The following is a 24826-nucleotide window of genomic DNA, read 5'->3' as shown; positions in this document are numbered from 1 at the left end:
AGGTACAGAAAAGAGCTGAAACACCTGGGGGGGGAGAAGAAAGGGAAGCAGTGATCGAGCGCTCCCTTCAGCTTCGAAGGAAGCTCAAACGGCTTGCCTCCAACGCCCACCTTCTTCTTCCCACACTTTTATACTTCTCTTCTATCTACAGCTCCCGCCTTCCTCTCTTCAACTTCGCAAAAGCTTCCCTCACCCTCGTTTCCCCCTCCAAACCCCCTCAAGCTCTTCGTCTCTCTCTCTCTCTGCCCATCACCACCTCTTCCTCCTCCCACTCCCACCCTTCCAAACTTCCAAAACTTCAGACAACCATGGGTTGCGGTGCTTCAGTAGAGGATTCAGCAGCTAAGCAGAGTGAGTATCAACTCTTCTTGTATGCTCTGAGGGAGGGGAGGTCCAAACCAGGGCTGCACGAACCTCCCTTCCCTTTTGCTCTCTCTTTTCCTACCGACTTTTTTCAATGAAGAAGGATCTTCCGAGCACTGTAGGCTGATCTCGTTAATGCTCTCCTTGCTTTCACTCTATTCTAGGGAACGAGGAGATCGAGTCTCAGCTCAAGAGGGACAGGCAGAACTTGAGAAACGAGATAAAGGTGGGACCTCCCTCTCTTCCTCCCTCCCTCTTGCTCTCCCCACTCGACCTTCCCTCTTCGAAACTCCTTCGCCCAATTCACCCCTGCCGCTTCTCCTCCACCTACCTTGCCTCTCTAGAGATGAACGAAACTTTCCACTGACTTCGTTCTCCTCCCTTCTCATCTTTCCTCTCCTCTCCTCTTCTCTCCGACCGACCTCTTCGCTTCGACACCAACCCCTTGTTTGGTTTGGCTTCGCTTCCTTCTCCTCCTGCTCCCGTTCCTGCGTCGGATCGCGCAGATGCTTCTCCTCGGAGCTGGAGAGTCTGGAAAGTCGACGGTTCTCAAGCAGATGAAGCTCATTCATCAAGGGTGAGTCTCTCTACCATTTCATCGAGGGAGGAAGAGAGAGGAGAGAGCGGGTTGTTCGCACGAGGCGGATCCAGGGGCTGATGAGTCTTTCGCTTTTCTTCGCGTTGCTCTCCTTCCCTTTCATCCCCAGATCCTACAACGATGAGGAGCGAGAGTCGTACAAGGAGATCATCTTCTCGAACACCGTTACTTCCATGCGGTCCGTCCTATCTTATCCTCGTTCGAATCTCGGCGTCGAACAACGTTGCTCACCCAACCCTCTGTTTCCTCCTCTCTTCCCTCCTCGCTCTCCTCCTCTTTGCATGCCTTCTTTTCTCTCTCCTACAGAGTTCTCCTCGAAGGTCTCGCAACCATGGGTATCTCTCTCGGCAACCCTTCCAACCAATCCCACTTGGAGATCATTATGGCCGCTCCCAACCAGATCGAAGCCGACACCCTCCCTCCTCGTCTCACCCAAGCCATCCAGTACCTCTGGAAGGATCGTGGAGTTCAGGAGGTCTTCACCAGGAAGAGAGAGATCCAGTTGAACGACTCGAGTAACTACTACTTCAACAACATCAGCACCATCGGGAGGGAGGACTACCTTCCTTCGGACCAGGACATCCTCAGGTCGAGAGTCAAGTCTACTGGTATCACCGAGACGACGTTCAGGATCGGAGAGCTCGTCTACAAGCTGTTCGATGTGGGAGGGCAGAGGTCCGAGAGGAAGAAGTGGTGAGTTTCAGGGTCGCGTCTTCGTTTCGACCTCGTCTCGAACATCACTGACCTTTCCTTCCCTCCTTTCCTCCTTCTTTAGGATCCACTGCTTCGAGAACGTTACCGCTATCGTCTTCCTGGTTGCCATCTCCGAGTACGACATGCGATTGTACGAGGACGAGTCTGTCGTACGTCCTCTTTCTATGGTCTGGCTCTTCTCCTCTTCTCGCCTCCGAGCTGACTCGTCTCTTCTCTCCATCTCGCTTCTAGAACCGAATGCAAGAGGCTCTCACTCTCTTCGACTCGATCTGCAACTCCAGGTGGTTCGTTCGAACGTCGATCGTGAGCCCAACTTCTTTCTTCCGAACACTGTCTTCTCGGTCGACTTTTCCCTGACTCTCCTCGTTCATCCGCATCTTCACAGATCCTCTTCCTCAACAAGATCGATCTCTTCGCCGAGAAGCTTCCTCTCAGTCCTCTCTCGGATTGGTTCGACTCTTACACCGGAGACAACAGCTACGACTCGGCATGTGCGTTTATCCTGGATCAGTTCGTTTCGTTGAACCAGAGCCCTGAGAAATCGTGGGTCCTTCTGTTTTTCTCTTACTTCTTCGATCCATCAGAGGGTCTCTGCCTCGTGGAGGAATTGGGTCGTCGAAGTCGAAACTTGAGCTGACTCGAATACCGACGCGTCTTCTCTCTCCTCCCTCCCTTTCCCCTCCCTCAGCGTCTACTGCCACTACACCTCGGCAGTCGACACCAACCAGATCAAGTTCGTTCTCTCCGCCATCAACGACATCATCATCCAGGTCAACCTTCGAGATTGCGGTCTTCTCTAGGACACGTCTCCGTTTCGCCTCTCTTCTTCCTTTATTTCTTTTTGGGTTCTTTCGCGCGCTTTTCGTTCACCTCTTCTCTCTTGCTTCAACCCCGTATCCCGTACTTCGCTTGACTCATCCCTGCACTCGTATATCCGCACCATTTTCTAGTTTTCCTCGTTCCCAGCTCTCTCTCTCTCTCTTGACGACCTCCCTTTCGCTTTCCTGCTTTCTCGCTCCTCTCTATCTTACTAATATGTTCTTCCCTTTTTTTGACGTTCTCCCTCCCTCTCTCGTATTCTCGAATCATCGCTCACTTTCTTTTTTGGATCGGTTCGGACGAGATGGCAATACATTCCTTCAGAAATGGACACGAGGGAGGGAAGAGTTGAGCTCGACTTCGTGACTTCAAACCAACCATCGTCCCTTCCCTGCTCCTCTTCCTCCTTTTTCTTACGACGTCGGTTGGACAGGGACTCGCGAGAAGATGTTAACTTTGCTTCAGAGATAGTATCGAGGTCGCTTCGAAGACCAGGAGGACGCTTTCCCACTCGGAAGACCTAAAGTGAAGCTCGAGCTCAACCACCTCCTTCCCTCCTGCTATGTACCTTCGATCTCCCCACGGCCCACCGATCGATATTACCGTGCCCCCTTGCTCAACCTACATCACTTCAGACTCAACGAGACTTTCCTCGGGCTCATTACTGATCGAGAGTGTTTGAAGAAGTCGACCGGCAGACCTCCTCCTCCCTCCCCGCTCCTCCTCCTCCTTGCCATGCCTTCCTTTCCGCTAACCACATTGACCTCCGAGATCAATATGGACCTACACTCAGCTTCTAATCCCTCGACAACTCAATCAAACCATCAAGCTCGAGGTAGGGCTATTGCTCCCTCTCCTTCGCCTCCTCGACCTCCATCCCTCCTTCCCTCGACGGTTTCAACAACGCCGTCCCTTCCCTCCTCCTCCTCCTCCTCCTCCTCGTCAACGGGCCCATTCGAACTAGCTCATCTTCGACTGCTCTTCGACCATACATCAGAGAAGGCTAGAATCCTCCGCGACGCTCTGGTTGCTGTGAGTTCAGGCAGCTCGCAATCCCTTTTCCTCTTCTCTCTTCGTTTCCAAGCCTTCGTCGAGACTGACCTCGCCCACCCTTTCCCTTCTCCTCATTCAGACCCAAGCAGCCGACACGTCCAACTTCTTAGTTGACGACATCTCGGATGCAACTCACGTCGTTGTGGATCCTCAGTCGACCTACGGAGAGGGCCTCGTTCGAGCTCGAGCTTCTTCGTCGGCTCTAGCGTCCTCCTTCTTCCCTGCCCTCGTCTCGCTGGACTGGATCGAGGACAGTCTTCGTTTGAAACAGCAACAGAAAGCGATTGACTACCTCTACCCCTTCAGACATCCTATTTCGAAGGAGTCCGCTGTTGGAAGCGAGGGGCTGAACTTGAAGGGCCGGAAGCGGTCAGTTCACGACGCGTTTGTTTTCCTTTCCTCCGTTCTTGTTTCTGACTTTCTGCCCTTTCGTTTTCTCCTTCAAATCCATCAGGATCGTATCCTACACAGAGGAGGAGACCAACGACATGCGTCGCTTCCTTCGAGAGAGCCAGACCGTCCAAGAAGCAGGGGAGAAGATGTCGAAGCGGGTTCGTCGAACGTCCGTCTCCGATTAAGTAACTATTCAAGGTCGCTAACGATTGACCACTTTCACTTGCACCTGGCAGCATCCTCGGGGATCCAGTAGCTCGGTGGGATCCTCCAGCAACAACAACCAAAGCGCGGTCCGAGACGACTTGGCCTCCGACTGGTTCATCGGGGCCGTTCCAGAGGACGAAGATCTCGCCCAAGTAGGCTTGAGATGTTTCCGAACTCTCGATAACATCTACAAGGAGTTTCTGGACAAGGTCAGTCGAGTACTCGAGCCAGAAGCCGTCCTTTGCTGTGCAAGCGTTTTGACGCTTTCTCTCCCTCCCTCTTCTTCCTTTCCTTTTTACCTCGGCATGCAGCCCTCTACAGGAAGCATCGCCGATCTTCTTGTTCCGTCCAGCACCTCAAGGATCGAGACCACGGAGGACTCGAGCCAGCATCCCCTCCTCGTCGCGTCCGAATCCACCTCGACCCGTCTTCCTCAACCACGTCCCATCTCCCCAACCGCTTCCTTCCCTCTCGAACTCGCTCACCACCTGCAGCCACACCGACTCCCTCACTCCTCCCATTTCAGCAACCTCAAGCCACCCGTGCCTTCCTCCTCCTCCCTTCCCCTCGAACCTCCCTCCTTCCTCCGCTTCGGCGTCGCCTCCTCCTTCGCCTCACCCTCCTCTTCCACCTGTTGGGCTTGCGGGTCCTTCCACGAGACTCCTCAACTTTTCACTCGATTGGAGCTGGCAGAGCCGAGTTGGGAGGATCCGCTCGTACTTTGGAGGTTCGCCAGGACGATCTGTAGCGGATGCGTCGGGTGGATCAATCGAAGAGTTGTGAATAAAGGGGAGGTGTTCGAGAAGGTAGATGTGACGGAGAGGTTTATCTGGTGTACAAAGAAGTTGAAGAAGAGGGGGAAGGAGAGGAGGAGAAGGAAGGTCGAGGGACGGAGAGTGGGAGAGATAGCGGGGGAGGTGCTTTGATTTTGATGTGGAGAAGTTGTGCTCTTAGAATACGGACGAATTGGGATCATGATATTCATAAGTTGTCGAATCGTCGTTACAGAGAAGGAAATATAGAACGAAAACACAAAGCAAAGCTCAACACCCCTCGACGCGTCGTCCCTCAACTCCCTCACCTCATCCCCTCAACAACCTTCTTCCTCATCCTCATTCCCCTGATCAACAACTGCTCCGTCGCCCAAAGCAACCTCCCGATCTCTCCACGCTCCCAAACCTCGCTCGGAACTCCTTCGACCTTCTTCCACTTCAAATGGAACGAGTAGCAGCTGTTGCAGCTCCCGGCTCTCGAACGAGCTCTCGAAACGACCTTCTCCCCTTCGACTTCCCTCCAGCCGACGAGACCTCGAACGGTGTACCACCCGGAGGTTTGGGTCGTTCCGCAGAAGAAGCAGAAGGGGGTGTTGGGAGGGAGGGAGGAGCGAGCGACGCCGACCATTCGGAACGAGTCCGGTTCGAGGGGAGCTGAAGGTCGAGAGGGTTGAGAGGAAGGACCAGATTGGAAGGAGGTGGAAGGATGAGGATGCTGATGCTGATGTTTGTGATGCGAGCTGGACGACGCGACGGGAGTGGGTTGAGGAGGTTGGAAGACCGAGGGGTTTCGAAGAGGTACTTGAAAGGTGGGAAGCTGAGAGGAAGATGTGAGTGTTTGTCGATGATGGGTTTGGATTGACGAAGACGAAGGGCAGGTAGAGGGCTGAAGCCTGTCGACGTCGGAGTTCGAGTTCGATTCCGAAACCGTTCCACCTTGGACGCGACGCTCCTTCTTCGCTTTCCTCCCGAGACGACGTACAGCGGAGTCGTACCACGATCGATACTGATGATGCTGTTGTCTAGTTCCTTGGAACGTCCTTTCGGGGTGCTGTTCCGCGGTAGAAAGGTCAGAAAGAGAGAGAGGACGCGTCAGAGCGGGGAAGACGAACTGATCCTCATCCCCAAGGGCCAAAACAAAGAAGGCCACTCACTCGTCCGATGAAGGTCTCGTAAACCCTCGCCAACGGAAAATCTGCAGGCTTGTCGAACAGGAGTCGGGCGAGCTCCTGCTTCTCCTCAGTCGACCATGGTGTGCTTCTGATTCGTTTGACGCGAGCCGAGGAGAGCGAGTCCCTGTTCAACGAAAACGAAGGTGAGCCGACGAGGTTGAGGAGGTGAGATCGAAGCTTGAGTGACATACCTAACGGCAACCTCCTTTCTCTTCTCCTCGAACCCGACCTTCTTGTCCTCGTCCTGAGAGTCGAACGAAGAATCCGAGCGGAGCGTTCCCTTCCCCTTCGTGTTCGTCGTCGTCGTCGTCGTCCTCCTCTTCGACAGCCTCTCTCTTCCTCTTCAGTAGAGCGGCATCTCCTGATCCAGGCATCCTCTTGTTTGCCCTGTAGTCTGTCGAAGAGCGAAACAACAACACGATCAGCTCCGAGATCTTCGAAACACCGACGCGTCCGTCGAGCAGCAGACGAACAGATTACCCGACAGGATCCGCAAGTCAAAGCATTGTCCTTCTCCTTCAGAAATCTCCATTCAGACGACTTCCTCGTGTGACAGTTGTGACAGATCCTCTGGTTCATGGGAATTCGAGGTGGAGGTGGTCGGGTTTCGGCGTGGCTCGACCTGCTTGTGGGACGAGGAAGCAAGAACCGAGGTTAGCTCTGCAGTGGTATCTACCATCGAAAGAGGGAGAGACGGGACTGACCTCGAGAGCATCCCATCCTCGAAATCTCCATCCGAGTCCGGATAGTCGCTCCCAGAATCACTCCCCTCGTCTCGCTCTTCTTCCCCTTGCTCTTCTTCCCCTCGCTCGTTCGTTCCCTCTACCGCTGCTCTCAAGTTCCCTCCACCTCCAGACGCTACCCCTCCAACACCACCTCCAGACCTAGCTGAATCCAATCGGTAAGCTCCTTCTGGGACGGAGAAACCATGGAGGAGGGAGTCCTCGATCCACTTGAGAGAAACGACGTGCTGATCAGGACGACCAGCTTGACGAAAGCACGAGCTGAGGGAGCACTCGGCGTCGAGGACGATGTGGGAAGCTTGCATGGGCGAGGAGGTAGTTGAGAGAGACTTTCCCGAGGCGGCGAGCTTGTTCTGGAAGAAGAGACGAAGGGAGAGAGAGAGGTGAGATGGAGGGGAGGGATGTTGAGCTCGACTCGATTGAACTGACCTCGATATCGAGCTTGAGGGAGCTGACTTTGGATGAGAACGGGTCGAAGAAGACGAGGAGAGGTCCTTGATGGTTCTCTGGCCATCCTTGAGTAGTGGGTTTTGAGGTAGAAGCAGGAGGAGTAGGTGGAAGAGATGGAGGAGGGAGGAGGGAGGGAGAGGGACCGGAAGGAGGAGCGTTGAGTTGAGCTCCTGCTGACGGAAGCGAGGCAGACATGAAAAGCGTTTTCGAGACTGGATAACGACCTTTCAACGAAGGAAGCTGACTGGAAGGTTTTTGGTCAAAAAGAAGAAAGTGGACTGGAAGAGAAAGAAGAGTTGGGAGGGAGAAACGAAATGAGGCTTCGTCGAAAGAGTTGAGCTCAACCCACCACCCTCTCTCCCTTCAAGGGAACAATTTTTTCCTCGACTTGGACTCTCCATCAACTCTCGGGATCTCAGCGACCATGCAGACCTTCACCGTACCCAAAACAGAGCCTCACGAGCTGGACTCTATCCCTCGTCCAATTTCTCCTCCCTCGAGCCGAGCTCAACCTCCTCCTCCTCCCTCGCTCCTCCTCTCTTCAAGGCTCGCCAGAGACTCCCTCGCCGATTCTCCTTTTCGAGGCAAGCCCCGGTGGCCTCTAGAGTTCATCCTCTTCTTTGACCCAAGCTCCAGGGAGGCGGACAGGCTCTTGAACCTCCTCGTTCGTCTACCCCTTCTTCGATTTTCAGCCCAACCCTTCGAGGTTTCCTCCTCGTTCGTCCCTCGTTCACAAACTTACATCTCTTCCCCCCGATTTCTACAGAACTTGACTCCACTGGAATGTCCCTTCGTCACCACCATTATCTCTATCGCCACTCATGTCGTCCTCGACCCTCGTTCGACCTTTGGGATGGACCTCGTTCGAGCTCAGGCCTTGACTCCCTCGACGTCTCTCCGGCCTCAAAGCCTCCTCACTCTTCAATGGATCGAGGAGAGCAGCCGGTTGAAGGAGTGGCAGTCTGAAGAGGGCTATCTGTATCCATCGACGATGTTGGACGAGGAGGAGGAGCAGAGAGAGACGAGGCGAGTTGGTGATCCGAGTCTTTGCGCGTCGGGATCAGACGATGCTGACCGTCCCACTTCCTCTCGCCGGTGTTCTCGACAGCTTGGATCTCAGTTTAGACTCTGAAGACGATGATGAGCTGGTTCAGGAGGAAGAGGAGCGGGTTGATCATGACCCAAAGTTGACGTGCGTCGACCGTTTCTTTCCCCTTCCCCGCTCGTCGCTGTCTTCTTCCTGACCCTTTCCCCAATTCGAACGGCGTCCCCCTGCTCAGCACTTATCATTTCAACGACCAGGAGATTCTCGATCTCCGGAGGATCATTAGGAAATGTCGGTCCTTGCAAGAAGCCTGGGCGACGATGGTGAAGCTGGTTTGTCGATCCGTCGCGTCCTCCTCGCTGCTGGCTCGCTCTCAGATACGACACTGACTGGTCTGTTCTTTTGTTCATACGTTCAAACAGTACCCGAATAGGAATTCAAGAGCTGTCTCAAGATACTACTGTTGCAACGAGGCGGTGTTCAAAGCCGACGTTGCGGCGAACCCCCAATCTCACCTGCTCAAGCCTCGTCGTCCTTCGAAATGGGAGGAAGCAGAGTTGGAGGAGCTGCGAGGTCTCATACAGTCCAATACATCGCTGATCGAGGCCTTCAGATCCTATCAACGTTGTGTGAGTGTGTTGCAACGGGTTTCCCTTTGTTTTTCTCTCTCTCAGCCCTTCTCTTGCTGACGCGACCGCTACGTTTGGCTCCCTCTATCGGATCTGGTAGCATCCTGAACGCACCTTGCTGTCACTCAAAGCTGCTTATAGGAGGTACCTCCAACCGAGCGAGACAACCACGGAGCTCGAAGGACGGTGAGTCGAAGTCCTTCCTTTTCGCGTCGTCGCTTTTTTTTTTTCATCTGTCTCTGACGCGGAAACTCCTTTTCTCCGTTTGATGCTTTGGGTAGCCCTCCTAAGATGATCGTGATCCCCCAGGAATCAACTACTACCGACGAGGAGGAGCCAGCACGATCGTCGCTCCCGTTGGGAACTCTCCCTTTCGACATCTCCTCCCTCCCCAGTACCGTCCACCCTATCTCAGGAGTTCCACCCCCGAAAAGGAAGATCGCCGAATCCTCTCTTCTCGATTCATCCAAGCGACCGAGGTTCGACTCAGGACCCAGCTCCAACGATTGTCCCTCCCTCGGCGCGTCTCGTTCCAACTCCCAACCTTCCCTTCCTTCCCCTCTCCAACCCAATCTCAACCCCAACCTCAATCCTCACCCTCACCACTCAACTTCCCTTCCTCCTCCCTCCAAACCACCTTACTCAACCTCTTCCTTCTTCCCTCCCTCCTTCCCCGAACCCGCCTCGTTCCTCCAACTCGGCGTTCCTCCCTCCTTCGCTGCTTCCTCTCCCGCCTCCATGGCCTGCTTCTTCTGCGGAGTCGGATCCCTCGACCCGTCGTGCTTCAAGAGGACGGAACTTGCTGAACGAGGGTGGGACGACGTGGAGGAGGTCGTGAGGTTTGGGAGGGAGGTGTGCACGATGTGTTTGCATTGGAGAGATGGGAAGGCTGGGCACTACAAGGCTGGGAAGATGGAAGAGATCGAGAGAATGATGTGGGAGACGAAGAGGTTGAAGGCGAGAGGGCTGGAGGAGAGGAGGAGGGTGGTGAGGGTTCGGGATGGGGGGACGGGTTGAGTGATGGGAGATGTAGATGGTTTTTAGAGCGTGTTTGGTAGATGGCTTCGGCGTTGGATCACACAGCTTTGTAAAACAGTGCTTAGTGCCTACTGGATATGTTCGATGAAGTTGTAGTTGTACAGCCAGTTCTGAAGCGGTTTCGAGAGCCGAGAGTGATGGACGACGCGTCCTTCTCTCGTTCGTTCTCTCTTGCCTCCTTTCCACTTCAAAGCCCTCAAAGCAGCTCAAAAACTTGGAGGGAAAATGTTCGAGTTGAACTGTTCCTTCCTGAGCTTTTTTTGTTCTCAGTTCCAGCAGCCCTCCCTTCAGCTCAACAACTTTTTCCCGACGGAAAGAACGAGCTCCCAACTTCGTCCCTCTTCCGTCTCCACTATTTTTTTCTCGAGCTCGTTCCTCCTTGTTTACTTGTTCTGCCCTCTTCTCACTCCAAACTCCATGAAAGATACAAAGGAAGGTCAGGCCGGAAGGAAGCACGAGCGTTCCGGCTACTTTGTTGCCCTTTCAGCTGCTCTCGACTCTCTTCCCTCCCTTCCCTTCCCAGCGAATCAAACTCCCTTCAAACCACCACACCACCAACCCCCCCCCCCATCAACTCAACCCCTCTCAACCCATCCACCCCCATCTCTCAGAACAACCAAATGTCCAACAAGGTCATCGTCGTAGGAGGAGGTCTCGCGTGCGTCTTTTGGTTCTGCGAAAAGGACAAGAAGAACGATGGAACGGCTGATCTCGGTGCTCTCTCGTTGGTTCCCTTTTCTCTCAACAGCGGTCTGAGTGCAGCTCATACTCTTCTCGAGCGAGGATGCTCAGTTATCCTGCTCGATAAGCAAGGGTACGTTCTGCTTTTGTTCAACCTTGTTTGAGGAGCTTGAGGAGATGGATCCAGAGGAAAGAAGGGAAGGAGGGCAGGCGGGGAGGAGGGTGGAGGAAGAGGAAAGGGAGGGCGGGGAAGAAAGGACGTCGAGCTGACTTTCCTTCTGCTTCTTGGATGGTCTATAGATTCATGGGAGGTGAGTGAGAAGATGATAGAGAAGAGCACTGTGAAGCTGACTCGTTTCGTTTCTGCTCTCTCTAGGAAACTCGACAAAGGCGACGAGGTGAGCTCGGCTTTCACTCTTCCCTGGTCTTCCTTCTTCCCCGCGTTCAGCTTCGTTCGGTTCTGACCTTTCCCTCCTCTCGTGCTCTCTGTTCATCAGTGGTATCAACGGAGGTGAGTTCTACACTCTCGATGTCCCTTCAGCTTTCAGAGAGAGGGTGTTGTTGTGGCTTCGCTGATCCCTTCCCTCTTCTTCTCGAATAGCCGGAACCTCTGTTCGTCCCTCTTTTTCTTACGAACGAAGCCTCACAGCACCCTACTGACATCTTTCTTCGACTCTACAGGCCCAGAACGAGCTCGGAATGTGAGTCAATCCATCAGTCTTCGTCTCTTTCGACAAGAAGGGTTGACGCTCGAGCTGACCGACCCTTCCTTCCTCCCGTCCTCTTCTCCTTGTCAGCCCTGATTCCGCCAAAATCTTCTTCGACGACACCAAGGCGTCGGCCAAGGATCTCGCTCGAGACGAGCTCATCAAGATCCTCACCGGACGAAGTGCAGACGCCGTCCACTGGCTCATCGAGCGTTTCGACCTCGATCTTTCCAAAGTCTCTCGTCTCGGTGGACACTCTCAGCCTAGGACTCACCGAGGATCTGCACAGTTTCCGGGGATGACGATAACGTACGCTCAGATGGGTCAGTCCAAAACTTCCTTTCTTTTGTTCGCGTCGAACTCGACCCTCCCGTCCCTCCTTATCGAGCTCCTTTCCTTCCGTTCTTCTAGAGCTCAAGCTGATGTGCTCTCTCCCTCCTCCCCCTTTACAACAGAGAAACTCGAGGATCTCGCCGTTTCCATGCCCGAACGAGTCACCATCAAGAAGAAGGCACGAGTCACCCGACTCTTGTTCGAGGAGGGAACCGTTGTCGGAGTCGAGTACGAGAAGGACGGGAAGCTCGAGCAGGAACGAGGTCCTGTTATCTTGGCGACAGGTGGCTACGCAGCAGACTATTCTGAGGATTCGATCCTGAAGAAGTACAGACCCGATGTCTGGGCTCTCCCTACGACCAACGGAGGTCAGTTCGCCGTCGCACGTCCTCGAAGCCTTCGCTGACCCGACCCTCTCCCTTCTTTCCCAGATCACTGCACTGGTGATGGCTTGAAGATGTCTCTCGCCATCGGAGCCCAAGGGATCGATCTCGAAAAGGTTCAGAGTGAGTGGTGTCCCTTCGAATGAGAACTCGACGACGCGGCCGACCTCAACCTCCTCCTTTTCTGCTTCCTTCCTCGTTTCAACCCACTGACCTCATCGTTCCACTCTTCTTCCTCTTCCTCAGTCCACCCCACTGGTCTCGTCGATCCCAACGAGCCCGACGCCAAAGTCAAGTTCTTGGCCGCTGAGGCTCTTCGAGGAGTTGGAGGTCTTCTTCTCGACAACGAGGGTCAGAGGTTCTGCGACGAGCTTGGACGACGAGATTACGTTACCGGTGAGATGGGCAAGAACGGGAAGGTGAGTCGATCAATGAGCAGCTGCTGCTGTACAATTTCGCGACGCGTCGGAGCTGACTCTTTCGTTCGTCGTCTTCAGTACCCTATCCGACTCGTCCTCAACGGAGAGGCTGCCAAGGAGATCGAGTGGCACTGCAAGGTAAGCGTTTTTTCTTCCGTCGGAGTCAACTCGTTTTCTCGTTTTGCTATCTCCTCAGAGACTAGTCTTTTCGTTCCTCTGTCTCCGTCGACGCTTTCGCTCCTCGAACTTGAGCTGACTCGTCTCCCTTTTCCACTTCCAGCACTACGTCGGTCGAGGTCTCATGAAGCGATTCGAGACTGGACAAGACTTTGCTAAGGAGATGGGAATCAAGCCCGAGGTTCTTCAGGAGACTTGTGCGTTCCTCCTTCCTTCCTCACTTCTTTCTCCCGAGCTGTTCTGACCCTTCCTGTCTCTTCTCTTCACAGTCGACAAGTACAACGCCATCGTCGATGGAAAGGCCAAGGATCCCTACGGAAAGAAGGTCGGTCGCGTCCCTTTCTCGTCATCTCGTCCTTTCCGTCGACTGACCTTTCCCTCGCTCCTCTCGTCTTTTTTCAATCCAGTTCTTCCCCGGAGGCAAGCTCAAGCTCGATGATGTCTTCCACGTCGCCAACATGACTCCCGTCTCTCACTTCTCGATGGGAGGTGTGGAGATCGACGAGTACTCTCGAGTCATCGACACCCACCACAAGTTCATCGTGAGCTCGCCTTCCTACTCTCATTCGTTCTCGATACTCTCGCTAACTTCGTCTTCTTTCTCAGCCTGGACTCTTCGCTTCCGGAGAGGTAGCTGGTGGTGTTCACGGAGCCAACCGACTCGGAGGATCTGCTCTTCTCGGTTCGTCCCTCTCGCTCTTCCACTCCTCCCAACCCGAAACTGACCTTCTTCCTCTTCCTTCTGTCTTTCAGGATGTGTCGTCTTCGGTCGAGTCGGTGAGTCTACTTTTCCATCGTCGCTCCTCTCAAAAGCCTTCGTCTGACCGTCTCGTCTTCGTTCGCTCTTCTTCCTCCCAGCCGCCGATTCCGCTGCCTCCTACCTCGTTCAGTCCCTCGCCTCCAACCGAGCCAACGATCGACTCGGAGCCGTCGCTGGACATCTCCTTCAGGCCAAGATCACCATCGCTCCTGGATCCAACGCTACCGTCGAGTTCAACTGGTCCGACGGAACTCCCAAAGCCAACGGAGGTTCTCTCAAGATGGGAGGATCCGAGAAGGCGGCTGAGAAGGCTCCTGAGCCTATCAAGAAGGAGGATGGAGATCGAACTGTTGCTGCGTGAGTCTTTTCAATCTCGATGCGAAGAAGAAGAAAGGACGAACGACGTGAGGCTGACTCTTCGTCGTTCTTTTTGATCGTTCAGCGTCGAGCCCGAGAAGAGGGAGGAGACTAAGGGAGCTCCCGAGAAGAAGATGGGAGTCTACACTGCTGAGGAGGTTGCCAAGCACAACACGAAGGTGAGTCTTCGATTTCGGAGGCGCGTCGACTCGACTCGAGCTGAATCCTTCTCTCCCTCTTTCAGGACGACTGCTGGGTTATTGTCTCTGGAGAGGTCCTCGATGTTACCAAGTTCCTTCCTGATCACGTGAGTCTCACGAGATCGGCTCGATTCGAGAACGAGAGGTGACTTCGAGGGCTACCTTCGACGAGAACTTGACGGCTGACCTCCCCGTCCCGTCCTTTCGGCTTTCCACTATCTGTTTCTACTCTCCAGCCTGGAGGAGAGAAAGCAATCATGTTGTACTCAGGCCGCGACGCGACTGAAGAGTTCTTGATGCTTCATGGTGAGTCTCTCTTGCACTTCGAGGGAAGGGGAGGCGACGCGTCGTCAACCTGAGCTGACTCTCGCCTTCTTGCTGCTTCCTTCCTTTTACCTCCTTCTGTAGACCCTAAGGTGATTCCTAGGTACGCAGCAGACGCCGTGAGTTCTATCTATACCTTTCCCTTCTACACCTTTCCCTTCCAACGAGACGCATCTACGAGTTTCTCTTCCAACGAGACGCGTCGAGACGAACACTGATCGCTCGCTCTTCTCTCCTCCTCTCTCGCTTCCTAGGTCATCGGAAAGCTCGCCACCTGAGACCCTGCTTCATGGGCTCGTCTCGTCGACTCTACTTTTCGGCCTCGTCGATACCCTTCGTTCTTTCTCCTTCTTTCTCCTCGTCGCCCTCTAGTTTACGCCCTTCTTTCTTTACGACCTCTTGCTTCTTTTGTAATCAACTTTCAACTCATATGACGACGAACGCTAGTAAGCATACTCTAGCTCAACCTTAGGGCTTCGGAGGAATGGAGTAATTTCAAAACGGAAAGAAGGAAAGGAGAAGGAGGGCAACCAAGCGACGAGCTCGACGCAACTCGACTCCAAACCACCACCCCGTGCCTTCGCCCTCCCCTCTTCCTTCCCTCTCTCCTCACTCCCTCTCACCACTCCCTTAACCTCAACATGGGAGCAGGACTCCTGCTGGGAAGCCACATCCTCAGAGCCTGTCCCGACATGGCTACGTTCGCCGCCCTCCTCGAGGCGTTCGAGTCCGACCCTCCCACCCTCCCAGCTTTGGAGGCTACTCTCTCTCGATTCGCTCTCGTCGTCCCCGCCGTCGGATCCACTCTTCAAGCTTCGAAAGCCCCTCCCAAGATCTCTGCGGCTCACAAGCTTCTCAAGGGGATCCCTGGCAAACTTCTCGCAGGCGGACCTCTTTCCATCGGACACACGTCGAACGAGGAACACCCTTCCTGGGTGAGTCCTTCTCCTGTTCCCCCTCAACTTTATAAGGCTAGGCGAGCGTAGGAGAGTTGAGCTCTCTGTCTCCTTCGCTCACCTTCGACTTTCGAGAGTCGAAGACGATGGCGTCGACCTCGTGAGAAAGAGAAGATGTCTTCTTCTCGAGAACGAGAAAGCGGACGAGGGCTGACCTCTACGTCGAACTTCCTTCCCTGTTCCCGCCTCTCTAGAGATCATCGACCTCTCTCGGACCTCTCAAGCTCCTTCGAGAGTTGCGAGCCGCCTCAGAGAAGAATGGAGTTCAACCGGATTTTCCTAGCACCTTCTCGGCGGCCATGAAGACGAGGAAGTGGATCGTCCACTCGAACTACGACTTCGCCGCTCAGAGGAAGCAGGATAGGACGTACGAGGTTCTTCTGAGTTGGCCTGACAGTCAGAATCTCAGGAGTCATATCGTGCAGCAATGGGAGGAATACGAGGTAAGTACGAAAGCTCGTCTTACCGTTGGGAGGAACAGAGGAGGGTAAGAAGAGAGCTCACCTTTGTTCCTCCCTTCCTTTCTCTTTCTCCCTTCCTCTCCCTTTCCTGGGCAGGCATCTGTCTCCACCACCCCCTCCTCCGTCGCTTCCTCTTCCAATACCTCCAACGCCGGAAGCTCAGCGACCTCTCCCTCCTTCGTCGTCGGCCTACCCTCCTTCTCGCATGCTCCCCTCATCGCGACGTCCGACTTCGCCAAACCCTCCGCTTCCCACAACATCCGAACTCGAGCGTTTTCTCCTTCCATCACAACGTACACCCACCTAAACGACCTCGGAGCGGAGAAGAAGCAACGACTCCTCACCTTCATCGCCGCCTTCGTCGTCAACAGCCCTCACCAAGCGACCCTGCCCGAGATCGTCCATGCCGTCCTCAAAGGCCTAGGGATCGGTTTCTGCCAAACCTTCTTGAAGGAGGTCCAGGCGGAGATGTTTGAGCCTGTTGGGAAGAAGCTGGACGAGGAGAGGGTGGGAGAGTCGTTGTCGAAGAGGGCGAAGACGACCGGGCTCGGAGGGAACGTGGTTCAGTTTGCGTCTTCGAGGCTCAAGGAGGAGTACAGGAAGGTCAGTAACGGGATAGAAGCCTTCATAACTCTTATTGAACAATACCAAACCCGCTGACTTTGCTCCCTTCCTCCTTTTCTTTTCTTGAAGCTCGGAGAGGACAACGTCGACACCTTCGAGAACGCCGTCGCCTGCGAAGCCTTCAAGGCGTGCGTCGGTCTCCAAACTCTCGTCCGAGTCAACGGGAGGGACCAATGGATAGAGTTGCTGCAGCCTGGAGGAGTGGACACCTTCGTTGAGGCGGTTGCGTTGATGGAAGGAGGGAAAGCGGCGATCTTGACGACGGGATGCTGCGTGAGTCGCCTCCTCGCTCCTTCTTTATCTCTCTCCTTCTTTCTGACGATTTCCTCCCTTTCCTTGCACTCTCGTAGAACTCGAACGGAGAAAACAAGCACATCTGCCCTTTCAGCTACTCACGAGACTCCACCGAGCCAACGAGGAAGCTCGTCGGAACCCCCATCTACGGCTTCCCCTCCCACTTCTCGGAGGATCTCGTCTACAACAGATCAGGAGACGTCGTTCGAGCCAACTACTGCACCATGTGTGCCGTCTGGAACTACTTCTGCTTCAAGTGAGTTCCCACTGCGCGTCATGTCGAGGTCGAGGTCGAGACTTCGTCCTCCCTTCCTTCTCCGCTCCTCTCTTCCTTCGCCCTCAGCCTACGGTTCGGCCGATTCCTAAACTCACTTCTACTTCTTTCCTTGTCTCAGGATGGACTGGTCTTTCGGAGACTACCTCGCCACTCGAGCTCACCAAGGATCGAAGTCGACGCACATCTGCTCTCCCCTCCACGTCCTCTCGGCCGCCTACTGCAACAGATGTCTCTTCCCCGTTCTGGGAGACTTCAACGGACACTCAGATCGTCTCTAGTAAGTTCTGAATCTTCCCTTTCATCGAAACCTTCCCTCGTTGACGCCTTCTTGCTTTTTGCTTCCCTCATCCTCTCGAACAGCATCTACTCTTCGGCCTGTCACGGCTGCAAAGGCCGAGTCCTTCCCGCCGACTTCAAGAAGGCCCTGGAGAACAACGAGGACCTCCTCGAGGCTGATCCCAACACTTCTCGAGATGGATTTGTGAGTCCCAGGCGAAGCCGACGTCGGAGAGGAGAAAGACGGACGCTGACCTTCCTCGCCTCCTCCTTCCAGATCTCGCTTCAGTCCCTCGACGGAGGAGAGACCGCTCCTATCCAGTGTAGGATCGATGGATGCATCAACTTTGTTCTCTCGGTTGGGTGCGTCCACATCTACACTATTCCTCTAATTCGACGCGCTCGAATTGAACGTTCGACGCGTCTCGAGCTGACCCCGTTCTTCCCTTCTTCCGAATCCCTCCCCCGCAGACTCGGGTTCGTCCTACATCAGCATCAACCGTCTTCAGTATCAGCATCTTTACTGAAGCCTTTCTGTTTTGGTTCATCGCAGCGGAACCGTCGTTGTTAAGATGATCGGAAACAAACTCTGCTGCCCAGCTCACTTCGCCGAAGGAAGGAAGTACTTCCCCCAACCCTTACTCTCGGTGATCAAAGCCGTGAGTTCAGCTCTCCTTCTTTTTTCCGAGGATCTACACTCTGCTGACTCTGGTCTCTGGTCTTCTTTCTCTACAGGCTACCAAGGACCTCGTCAAGCTCTCACAACGGGAGCACAAGAACTTCAACCTCGCAGTTCTTCTCAGCCGACACTGTCTCTCTAGAGAGGGTATCTGGCACAGCCCGACCACTCTCCTCAGGTTCATGAGGAAGTACGTCAGCAGCAAGAAGGCCGTCGAGGAGCTGGGTTTCCCCGATGAGTTCGAGCGATTCCTGAACGAGCTCGACGACTTGGAGTAAAGGTGCGCCTCTTCTCACTGGTACTCTTCGGTTCCTCCGATGTTTTTGGGCCCTCTGACCCCATTTCTTGTCCTTCTTCTTACAGATCTACCTCCTCGCCTCCTCAGCAACCCACTTAACGACCAGTTAGTTCGATTCGACACACCGTCGTTCCCATTTGAACCGAGCTGATCCTCTCCCTTTTCTTCCTCGTTCCACCCTCCAGCCACGACCACTGGGACACCACTCGGAACCAGCAGCACCTACATTTCTTGCCCCCTCTCTCTCTCTCTCTCTCTCGCTCTTCCCTTCCTTTTGCTTCTTCTCGTCTAGTCTCATTCTCTCTCATCGTACCTTTTCGTCGCACTCGCATCGTCTCGTCTCTTTCCTTCCCTTCACTCTTAGCCCTCATTTCTCAGCATCCGGCTCGCCGTTCAATCCTTCCTATCTACTTTGCGACCAACCCCTGCCACACCACCCCCATCATTTGCATTTTTTCCTCGTCTCGTCGCATCGTCTCTCTCTTTAACGATTTGGAACGCCCGGTCTTCTTTTTGCACGTTTCCTTTGATTCTCCATAGCTTTTTTCATGACCAGTTCTACGTTTTCTGTGGCATGTTCTGCTGCTCAGAAGGAGCTGAGACGGAAGGAGGAGCGAAGGAGACGCGCCGTCGACCTCTTCGACGCGTTCAGCTCCCTTGCTCTTCGATCCGGAATGGTGAGGGACTGGACTGCAGAGAAGAGGCTGATCTTCCATTTCTTCTAAGTTCGGATGAGGGATGTGGAGTGAGGGAAAACGAAGAAAGAGGAGAGGGAAGGACGCGACGGCCTGGAGAGACGAGAGGGAGAGAGAGAGTAGCGGAGATTTCGAGCTTCTCGCAGGCGGACCTCTTTCCATCACACACACGTCGAACGATGAACACCCTTCCTGGGTGAGTCCTTCTCCCCTTCCCTCTCAACTTTATAAGGCTAGATGAGCGTAGGAGGGCCGAGCTCTCTGTCTCCTTCGCTCACCTTCGACTTTCGAGGGTCAAAGACGATGGCGTCGACCTCTTGAGAAAGAGAAGGTTAGGGTTAGGTAACCCCAGAGCACTTGATGCTTCACGGTGAGTGAGGGATCTCGTCGAGTGAAGGAGGATGGGAGGGCGACGCGGGTAACGACTTGAGCTGACACTCGACTTCTTGCCTGCTTCCTTCTTTTTTCTTTTCCTCTGTAGACCCTAAGGTTATTCCTATGTACGCGCCCGACGGCGTGAGTTTTATCTATCTATCTACATCTTTCAGGATCGGAAGTTCGAGGAGGGAACACTTCCGAGCTCGAAGCTGCGACGGCTTCGTCTCCCTCCCGCCTCGCTACGACGACCACCTCGACATGTATACTGACTCCCTCTCCTACCTACTTCTTACCGGGTCATCGGAAAGCTCGCTACCTAAGCACGCTCCAGATATCGTTCACTCGTCGTCGCCTTCTCGCCTCTTTCTTCGCATGGGTCTTTTGCTTCTCTCTTTCCTTACCACCCACACTTTCATGATTGCTCCTTTTAGCTTTCTTTCTTCTTTGTACTCGTATATCGATGAGCAACGAGCTCGTTATTTATTTCCCTTCGCATATCCAGATCAACCTTCGACTCGAAGAGGCGTCTCTGATCAAGAAGTCGCGTCGGTTCGTCGAGGTCGGTTCCTGTTTCCCTCCCTTCCTTTCCCTCTCCTTCCTTTCGACTGATTTTTTCCCTGCATCTTCCTGAACCTTCAGTACATGCAGATCTTCGACTCTCGAACAACGAGTTACTCTTTGGGGTCTGATCGGCAGCAGAAAGGAAGGACTTCGACGGGCCCCGTTTTCCCTTACCGGAGTGAGCTCGATTTAAGTTTGTCTCTTTCTCTTCCTGCCATCAACCAACAACCCGTCGTCTCTTTCTCCCCTCCCCCGTCTTGATGTTCTCCCCTCGCTTTCTGGTGCTGGCTTTGGCTCTTCTTTTCTCACCATGGTCAGCGAGTGCGATCTTCGTCTCTGGTAAGTCGCGTCCTCCTCGTTTGGGAACGAACGCAGCTCAGGTCGAGAAACCGTGGGGGCTCTCCTTCTTCAATACTGACTTTCTTCTGTTTCGTTGACCCATACTACAGAATCTCATCCGTTCCTCTCAGAGTACACCTACTGTTCGCATACATCGCTGGTGAGTTTGTATCGGTGAAGGAAGAGTCAAATCGGGAAGCGAGGGGGAAGGACGAGGGCTGAATGAAGCGCTGTTTGTTTCCCTTTTTCGCTAGGGTCCCTGGGGAGGAACAGCACCTTTCAATCTCACCGTCCTAGCAGGACTGAACACGACTGAGAACGCTCTTTTGGTGAGTTACATCTGTCGTTGTTGTGGCCTCCAGCCGAAGAAGGGAAAGAGAGAGAGGGAGCTCGACGGAAGGCTGATCGTTCGCCTTCTTTCCCTCGACAGCTGGAAACGCTTCTCCTCAACTCACAACAAACGAGCATCTCGAACTGGGTGGTGGATGTACCAGCTGGTCAGGATATGTAAGTCCTTCCGCTCAAGGTTTATAGTCGCAAGACGAAGGGAGAGAGCGGGACAAGAGAAGCTGATTGAAGGTTGGTTGTCGGGGTCTCTTCCGCGTCCTTTCGCTCCTCTCAGCTCGTTCGTCTTGACAGATCGAACGGGGGCTCGTCTGGCAGCAAACTCGAAAGTCCTGGTTTCTCATGAGAAGTGCGAGTGAGTACTCTCTATAATACGTTCAGCCTCAGAGGTCTCGAACTCAAACTGACCCTGTTTCGTCGCTCGCCCTATTTGCAGTACGCTTTTGTGAGCTTCAATCTTCTTCTTTCCCCTTTGGGTCTTATCTTCGCCCAAAGCATTCGAGCTCACCTGCTTCTTATCCTTCTCCTTCAATGACAGGCTGAGACACATTGCCTACAACAACGCATCGGTCGTCATCTCGTCTGCTTCGTTCCGTTCGTCTTCGTCAAAAGGGATGGGAGCTCTCGCTGCTGGATCCGTCGCCCTTTGGCAGCTGCTCGTCTGAGGGAGCGAGGCGAGGTATCGAGCCTCTTATGTACACACCTAATTCTGTATTTCTCTGCACTGGTTTGCCATCTAGATGGGCTTCAACGGATGAAGGAGATAGATCCGAAGCTGAGAGAGAGGTTCTCGACGCGTCGTCGCGGTCGCTTGATGGAACCCTTGATCCTCTCTCGTCGACTCCTGGGAGTAAAAAAGTATCAATTCGATCTATATAACCGAATAGGATCTCCCATATCAGAGAGGGACAGCGACCAACCCGGGAGAGCGAAGCGAGGCTCGGAAAAGTGAAGAATCTCAAGTCAAGCAGTGAATCTTTCCTTCTTCTAGACCACCATCTGCTTCCTTGCTTCTTCTACTCTACCAGGTGAGTTCTTGAACAAGAAAGTTTATACCATAGAGGAAGGAGGGAGGGCCAGGGCTCATTTGGTTGACCTCTTTGGCTCGCCTCCAGTACGACGAGATCAGAGGTCCGCCCACTGTCCCTTTCGCGTCTATGAGCTCCACTGATTTTCGTATCATCTCTCTCCAGCAGCCTCGCTCGCTTCCTGGGACGTCCTCGTCCAAATCATGGACGCGCCGGATCCTCCAGCTCTCGCTTCCCTCGCTCGAGTGTTGTACGAGCTGATGGACGCGTCGTCGGAACCACTGTATGGATAGATGGAAGTGAGGTTATTCAAGCAGTGGGAGTGTCTGTTTGGGGAGAGATAAGAGAGGGAGATGTTGAAGAGCCCTGATCATTTTCAGACGCGTCCGTTTGATTGAGCTGGGTTGATCATTCCCCCTTCTCTCAGACCCCGTCTCGAATCAACCACCTCTTATCTCCCAACCAGATCAAAGCAAACCTCACCGTCAACTTCTCGTCGCTCCTTTCCAACCCAACGACCGAACCCTCGCTTTCCGTCTCTCCCTCACGAATCACCGCTCCCTCTCCCCTCCCTCTCAAGAAGCTCCACATTTCTATCCACCACCTGAATCAACGCATCCTTTAAAGAATACTCTCCTCCCTCCTCCCTCGCCTCAACACAACTCGCTGCTCCTACACCATTTCAGGACGACCAAACCGACACCGTCGCCTCACCTCTTTCTCAACACCGACCAGGACTTCAACCTCACCTTTCCTCTCCTCCTGGAACCAACTAGAAATCCTCGAGTTCGATGGTACCCTCCTCTTCGCCTCGAATACCTTTGTAGGAATGACTCGCCTCGCTCGACTTCCAAAACCCTACTCGAGACGTCCGACGGGTCCTTCACCTTCGCGTCTTCTCCTTTCTCTCCTCCGTCTTACCCATCCCCTCACCTAATTCCACGTTCTGAATATCCATCAGATGAGGTTGGGGCTGGCAGGGATGCAGAGAGGGTCGATCATGTTGGTGGGGCGAACGGAGAAGCAGAAGGAGAAAACGGAGAGGGCAGTTCAGCAGCTTGGGAGGTGGAGAGGCCCTTTTTCGGGCGAGTTGGAGGAGTCAGGTCAGCGAGGTGAGTTTTTTCTTTTCTTCTTGATCGTCGGCGTTAAGGATGAACGGCCCCTCGTTCATTTTGTTAAGGTCGCCGTTCTTCGCGTCGCTCTTGGGTCGTCTCACCTTTCTTCGGGATTAGATCGTCGCTTCATCAAGATGAGCTTCCTCGCCTTTTCTTCGAGTAGGGATTGACGTACAGACGTCAGATTTCTTCTCTTCGCCGTTCCTCCTCCCCGATCTGCATCGATTGGACGCGTCGCTCACCGAGTTCCCCTGTTCGCTAGCTGTTTACCACCTCCTCGTACTTATTTGATGGCCAGATTATAGTATCTAGCATGTCATTTGAACTCTCACCATCTTGAGAGACCAAACTCAAACGGAAAAGAGGAAAAGGACACACGACGCGTCGGTTCAATAGGATACCTCAACCGCTCTTAACCAGTTTCACTTCCTCCCCTCCATCTTTAAAGCACTCAAAGACCTCCTCCCCGTTCCACCTCGAGACTAAACACCCACCTTCCTATACATACCTAAACCCCCTGCCTCATCAACCCTCCCCTCTCCTCTCGCGTCGCGCCTGTTCAACTTTCGTCCTCCATGCCTCCCTCCTCTACGGTCACCAAGAGAGCGTTCAACTCCTCCGAGATGCGAAAAGAGTGCGTTTCAGCAGGAGAAGAAGAAAGAAGGAAGAAGAGAGGCTTAAGAACAGCAAGCTACGCCGCCTCGAGGCCATCCCCTTCTCCTTCCACTCCCTCTCGGATCAACAGAATATGAGCACATCGACACGAAAGAGCTCCTCGATCGATCTTGGAGGAGAGTTCGGAGATTTGGGCGGGGGTGAGAGGAGATGGAGGCTGGAGGAAAGAAAGGAAGGAGGAGTCAGTTTGTTCAAGCTCGCCTCCTCCTTTTCTCCTCGTGCTGAACTCACTTCTGGACCCTACTGGGACAAGTAGACTCTAATCCCGTCGATCTCGATGTAGCCTCCGTCTACGATGGCTTTCTTGTAGAACTCGTTAACGACTCGGTTGGTGACTTTGTCGATGGCTGAGTGAAAGAGGGAGGAGGAGAGGGAGGAGGGGGGTCAGCTTCGAGAGACCTTCATTCAAAGGGAAGGTCGCACTCAATGACTCCGTTCTGCTCCTCTTCATCGTCGCTATCGTCCTCCTCGTCTTCCAGAGCTTCCAGTTCTGCACAGAGAGCTAGGAGCCTATCGTCGATGGCGATGAGGTCTTCCAAAAGGGCTTCTTCTTGAGCGGACATGGTGGTGGTTGAAGGGAAAGGGGCTATCGCCGCGGGGTTCTCGCTTCTCGACCGTCGAGTTAGTAACAATGAGCTTCTCGGAGGATCGTTGAGGATGATCGTGGGATGGTGAGGATCGACGTCTTCAGAAGAGCGAGGCGAGAGAAGACGAAGGGGAAGAAGAGTCGACGGAAAAATACTTCTTTCTAAACTTACATATTGTACACGTACTTTGACTCGTTGTCTCAATAGAACCTATGGCATAGCGGCTTCGATTTCAGCCTGGCAAAAATCAAAAGTCGCCTTGGTCACTGGTTCAACCCCCCGGTTGAGGACATAGCTCAGTGGTAGAGCGAAGGTTTGCAACACCTTAGGTCACTAGTTCGACCCTGGTTGTTCTCTTCTATACTTTTTGCCAGTTCGAACTATAGTTGGCCGAGGGAGAGAGATGGAGGGGAGGTGTGATTGCCTGATCGCTCGTTTTCTTCCCTCCAGTTTACATTTTACCACGCGCTATTTTGGTACGAGGAGGGAGGTACGAGTCTGATCTCTATCCCAGTGAAAGAACGAAGTCGATCGCGAAGGATGGGAGGGAGGGAGGAAAGAAAAGAGAGACGCATACAGTCGAGGTCCCCGATGGGGAGCTTGAGATGAAGTGCCGTTGTACATAGTCGAGTCAACGAGAGAGCCTATTCTGGGATCCTTTCTGAGAGCACTCCTTCATTGTCTGCGAGATCGCCAACCATGACCGTTAACTCTTTCCTTGTTCTGGTCTTCCCATCTCTCTACCAGTGGGACACACAGACTCTAGATCATCCCGCTCTTGCTCAGACTCGAACCAGTCCTTATTATCGATTTCTAACTCTTTGAATTCTAATAATGACGGAAATCGATAAGAAGGACTGGTCGCAAACTCGGCGGGTTTCGCTGAAGCCCCCTCCCCGA

The 24826-nt window shown here is 53.7% G+C and overlaps 7 protein-coding genes and 1 non-coding gene across 8 annotated transcripts; 7 read left to right on the top strand and 1 right to left on the bottom strand.

Moving 5' to 3' along the window:
* The first annotated feature begins 59 nt into the window (after nt 1-59).
* BDY24DRAFT_397077 (guanine nucleotide-binding protein subunit alpha) lies at nt 60-2823 on the top strand. The gene is made up of 9 exons (XM_076641518.1): nt 60-351; nt 528-589; nt 870-940; nt 1071-1139; nt 1268-1654; nt 1737-1824; nt 1907-1978; nt 2061-2218; nt 2364-2823. Exons 1-9 carry the CDS (start codon nt 309-311, stop codon nt 2473-2475), a joined length of 1062 nt encoding a protein of 353 aa, XP_076494378.1. The 5' UTR covers nt 60-308; the 3' UTR covers nt 2476-2823.
* A 448-nt stretch (nt 2824-3271) lies between these two features.
* BDY24DRAFT_443372 (uncharacterized protein) lies at nt 3272-4894 on the top strand (the record flags this gene model as incomplete). Its single annotated transcript, XM_076644761.1, has 5 exons — nt 3272-3526; nt 3627-3916; nt 4002-4098; nt 4177-4356; nt 4459-4894. Coding segments are annotated over 5 exons (1257 nt in total), but the record flags the coding sequence as incomplete, so codon positions are not given.
* Nucleotides 4895-5134: 240 nt separating this feature from the next.
* Nucleotides 5135-6886, bottom strand: BDY24DRAFT_142309 (uncharacterized protein). The gene is made up of 5 exons (XM_076636084.1): nt 6797-6886; nt 6566-6714; nt 6284-6486; nt 6075-6216; nt 5135-5971 (listed from the first exon to the last, which is right to left on the bottom strand). The coding sequence occupies exons 2-5, from the start codon at nt 6622-6624 to the stop codon at nt 5359-5361; spliced, it is 1017 nt and encodes a 338-aa protein (XP_076494376.1). The 5' UTR covers nt 6625-6714; nt 6797-6886; the 3' UTR covers nt 5135-5358.
* Nucleotides 6887-7617: 731 nt separating this feature from the next.
* On the top strand, nt 7618-9976 carry BDY24DRAFT_443370 (uncharacterized protein; the record flags this gene model as incomplete). Its single annotated transcript, XM_076644760.1, has 7 exons — nt 7618-7949; nt 8052-8311; nt 8394-8477; nt 8566-8662; nt 8753-8959; nt 9060-9145; nt 9241-9976. Exons 1-7 carry the CDS (start codon nt 7710-7712, stop codon nt 9974-9976), a joined length of 1710 nt encoding a protein of 569 aa, XP_076494375.1. The 5' UTR covers nt 7618-7709.
* A 570-nt stretch (nt 9977-10546) lies between these two features.
* Nucleotides 10547-14814, top strand: BDY24DRAFT_397065 (FAD binding domain-containing protein). The gene is made up of 23 exons (XM_076641517.1): nt 10547-10655; nt 10746-10811; nt 10979-10989; nt 11055-11076; nt 11176-11189; nt 11280-11290; nt 11360-11379; nt 11476-11708; nt 11841-12086; nt 12150-12224; nt 12348-12520; nt 12599-12658; nt 12801-12894; nt 12967-13022; nt 13105-13239; nt 13304-13379; nt 13451-13474; nt 13556-13814; nt 13900-13993; nt 14059-14121; nt 14251-14320; nt 14423-14457; nt 14593-14814. Exons 1-23 carry the CDS (start codon nt 10618-10620, stop codon nt 14614-14616), a joined length of 1899 nt encoding a protein of 632 aa, XP_076494374.1. The 5' UTR covers nt 10547-10617; the 3' UTR covers nt 14617-14814.
* Nucleotides 14815-14979: 165 nt separating this feature from the next.
* BDY24DRAFT_417277 (uncharacterized protein) lies at nt 14980-18302 on the top strand (the record flags this gene model as incomplete). The annotated part of the gene is made up of 12 exons (XM_076643688.1): nt 14980-15273; nt 15489-15737; nt 15852-16358; nt 16449-16652; nt 16730-16929; nt 17069-17227; nt 17311-17431; nt 17504-17589; nt 17698-17703; nt 17780-17885; nt 17962-18179; nt 18269-18302. The coding sequence occupies 12 exons, from the start codon at nt 14980-14982 to the stop codon at nt 18300-18302; spliced, it is 2184 nt and encodes a 727-aa protein (XP_076494373.1).
* A 1755-nt stretch (nt 18303-20057) lies between these two features.
* Nucleotides 20058-21400, top strand: BDY24DRAFT_397060 (uncharacterized protein). The gene is made up of 7 exons (XM_076641516.1): nt 20058-20176; nt 20287-20336; nt 20431-20505; nt 20607-20683; nt 20799-20876; nt 20958-20966; nt 21060-21400. Exons 1-7 carry the CDS (start codon nt 20098-20100, stop codon nt 21184-21186), a joined length of 495 nt encoding a protein of 164 aa, XP_076494372.1. The 5' UTR covers nt 20058-20097; the 3' UTR covers nt 21187-21400.
* Nucleotides 21401-24211: 2811 nt separating this feature from the next.
* BDY24DRAFT_t83 lies at nt 24212-24283 on the top strand. Its single transcript has one exon. It is a non-coding gene; the product is annotated as a tRNA-Cys (tRNA).
* The last annotated feature ends 543 nt before the right edge of the window (nt 24284-24826 follow it).

This window comes from Mrakia frigida, assembly GCF_051309035.1.
Source record: "Mrakia frigida strain ATCC 22029 unplaced genomic scaffold BDY24scaffold_27, whole genome shotgun sequence".
Taxonomy (NCBI): Eukaryota; Fungi; Basidiomycota; class Tremellomycetes; order Cystofilobasidiales; family Mrakiaceae; genus Mrakia; species Mrakia frigida.
This window is presented reverse-complemented; position numbering and strand designations above follow the sequence as displayed.

What these genes read in the sequence shown, in the direction of transcription:
- BDY24DRAFT_397077 (XM_076641518.1), top strand. Translation starts at nt 309, where the DNA reads ATGGGTTGCGGTGCTTCAGTAGAGGATTCAGCAGCTAAGCAGA. An exon ending in GGATTCAGCAGCTAAGCAGA is followed by an intron (nt 352 to 527) that starts GTGAGTATCAAC and finishes ACTCTATTCTAG; the next exon opens with GGAACGAGGAGATCGAGTCT. An exon ending in ATGAAGCTCATTCATCAAGG is followed by an intron (nt 941 to 1,070) that starts GTGAGTCTCTCT and finishes TTTCATCCCCAG; the next exon opens with ATCCTACAACGATGAGGAGC.
- BDY24DRAFT_142309 (XM_076636084.1), bottom strand. Translation starts at nt 6,624, where the DNA reads ATGGAGATTTCTGAAGGAGAAGGACAATGCTTTGACTTGCGGATCCTG. An exon ending in CGGATCCTGTCGGGTAATCT is followed by an intron (nt 6,487 to 6,565) that starts GTTCGTCTGCTG and finishes GCTCTTCGACAG; the next exon opens with ACTACAGGGCAAACAAGAGG. An exon ending in ACGAGACCTTCATCGGACGA is followed by an intron (nt 5,972 to 6,074) that starts GTGAGTGGCCTT and finishes ACCGCGGAACAG; the next exon opens with CACCCCGAAAGGACGTTCCA.
- BDY24DRAFT_397065 (XM_076641517.1), top strand. Translation starts at nt 10,618, where the DNA reads ATGTCCAACAAGGTCATCGTCGTAGGAGGAGGTCTCGC. An exon ending in GTCGTAGGAGGAGGTCTCGC is followed by an intron (nt 10,656 to 10,745) that starts GTGCGTCTTTTG and finishes TTCTCTCAACAG; the next exon opens with CGGTCTGAGTGCAGCTCATA. An exon ending in TTGCCAAGCACAACACGAAG is followed by an intron (nt 13,994 to 14,058) that starts GTGAGTCTTCGA and finishes TCCCTCTTTCAG; the next exon opens with GACGACTGCTGGGTTATTGT.
- BDY24DRAFT_397060 (XM_076641516.1), top strand. Translation starts at nt 20,098, where the DNA reads ATGTTCTCCCCTCGCTTTCTGGTGCTGGCTTTGGCTCTTCTTTTCTCA. An exon ending in ACTGTTCGCATACATCGCTG is followed by an intron (nt 20,337 to 20,430) that starts GTGAGTTTGTAT and finishes CTTTTTCGCTAG; the next exon opens with GGTCCCTGGGGAGGAACAGC. An exon ending in CGACTGAGAACGCTCTTTTG is followed by an intron (nt 20,506 to 20,606) that starts GTGAGTTACATC and finishes TTCCCTCGACAG; the next exon opens with CTGGAAACGCTTCTCCTCAA.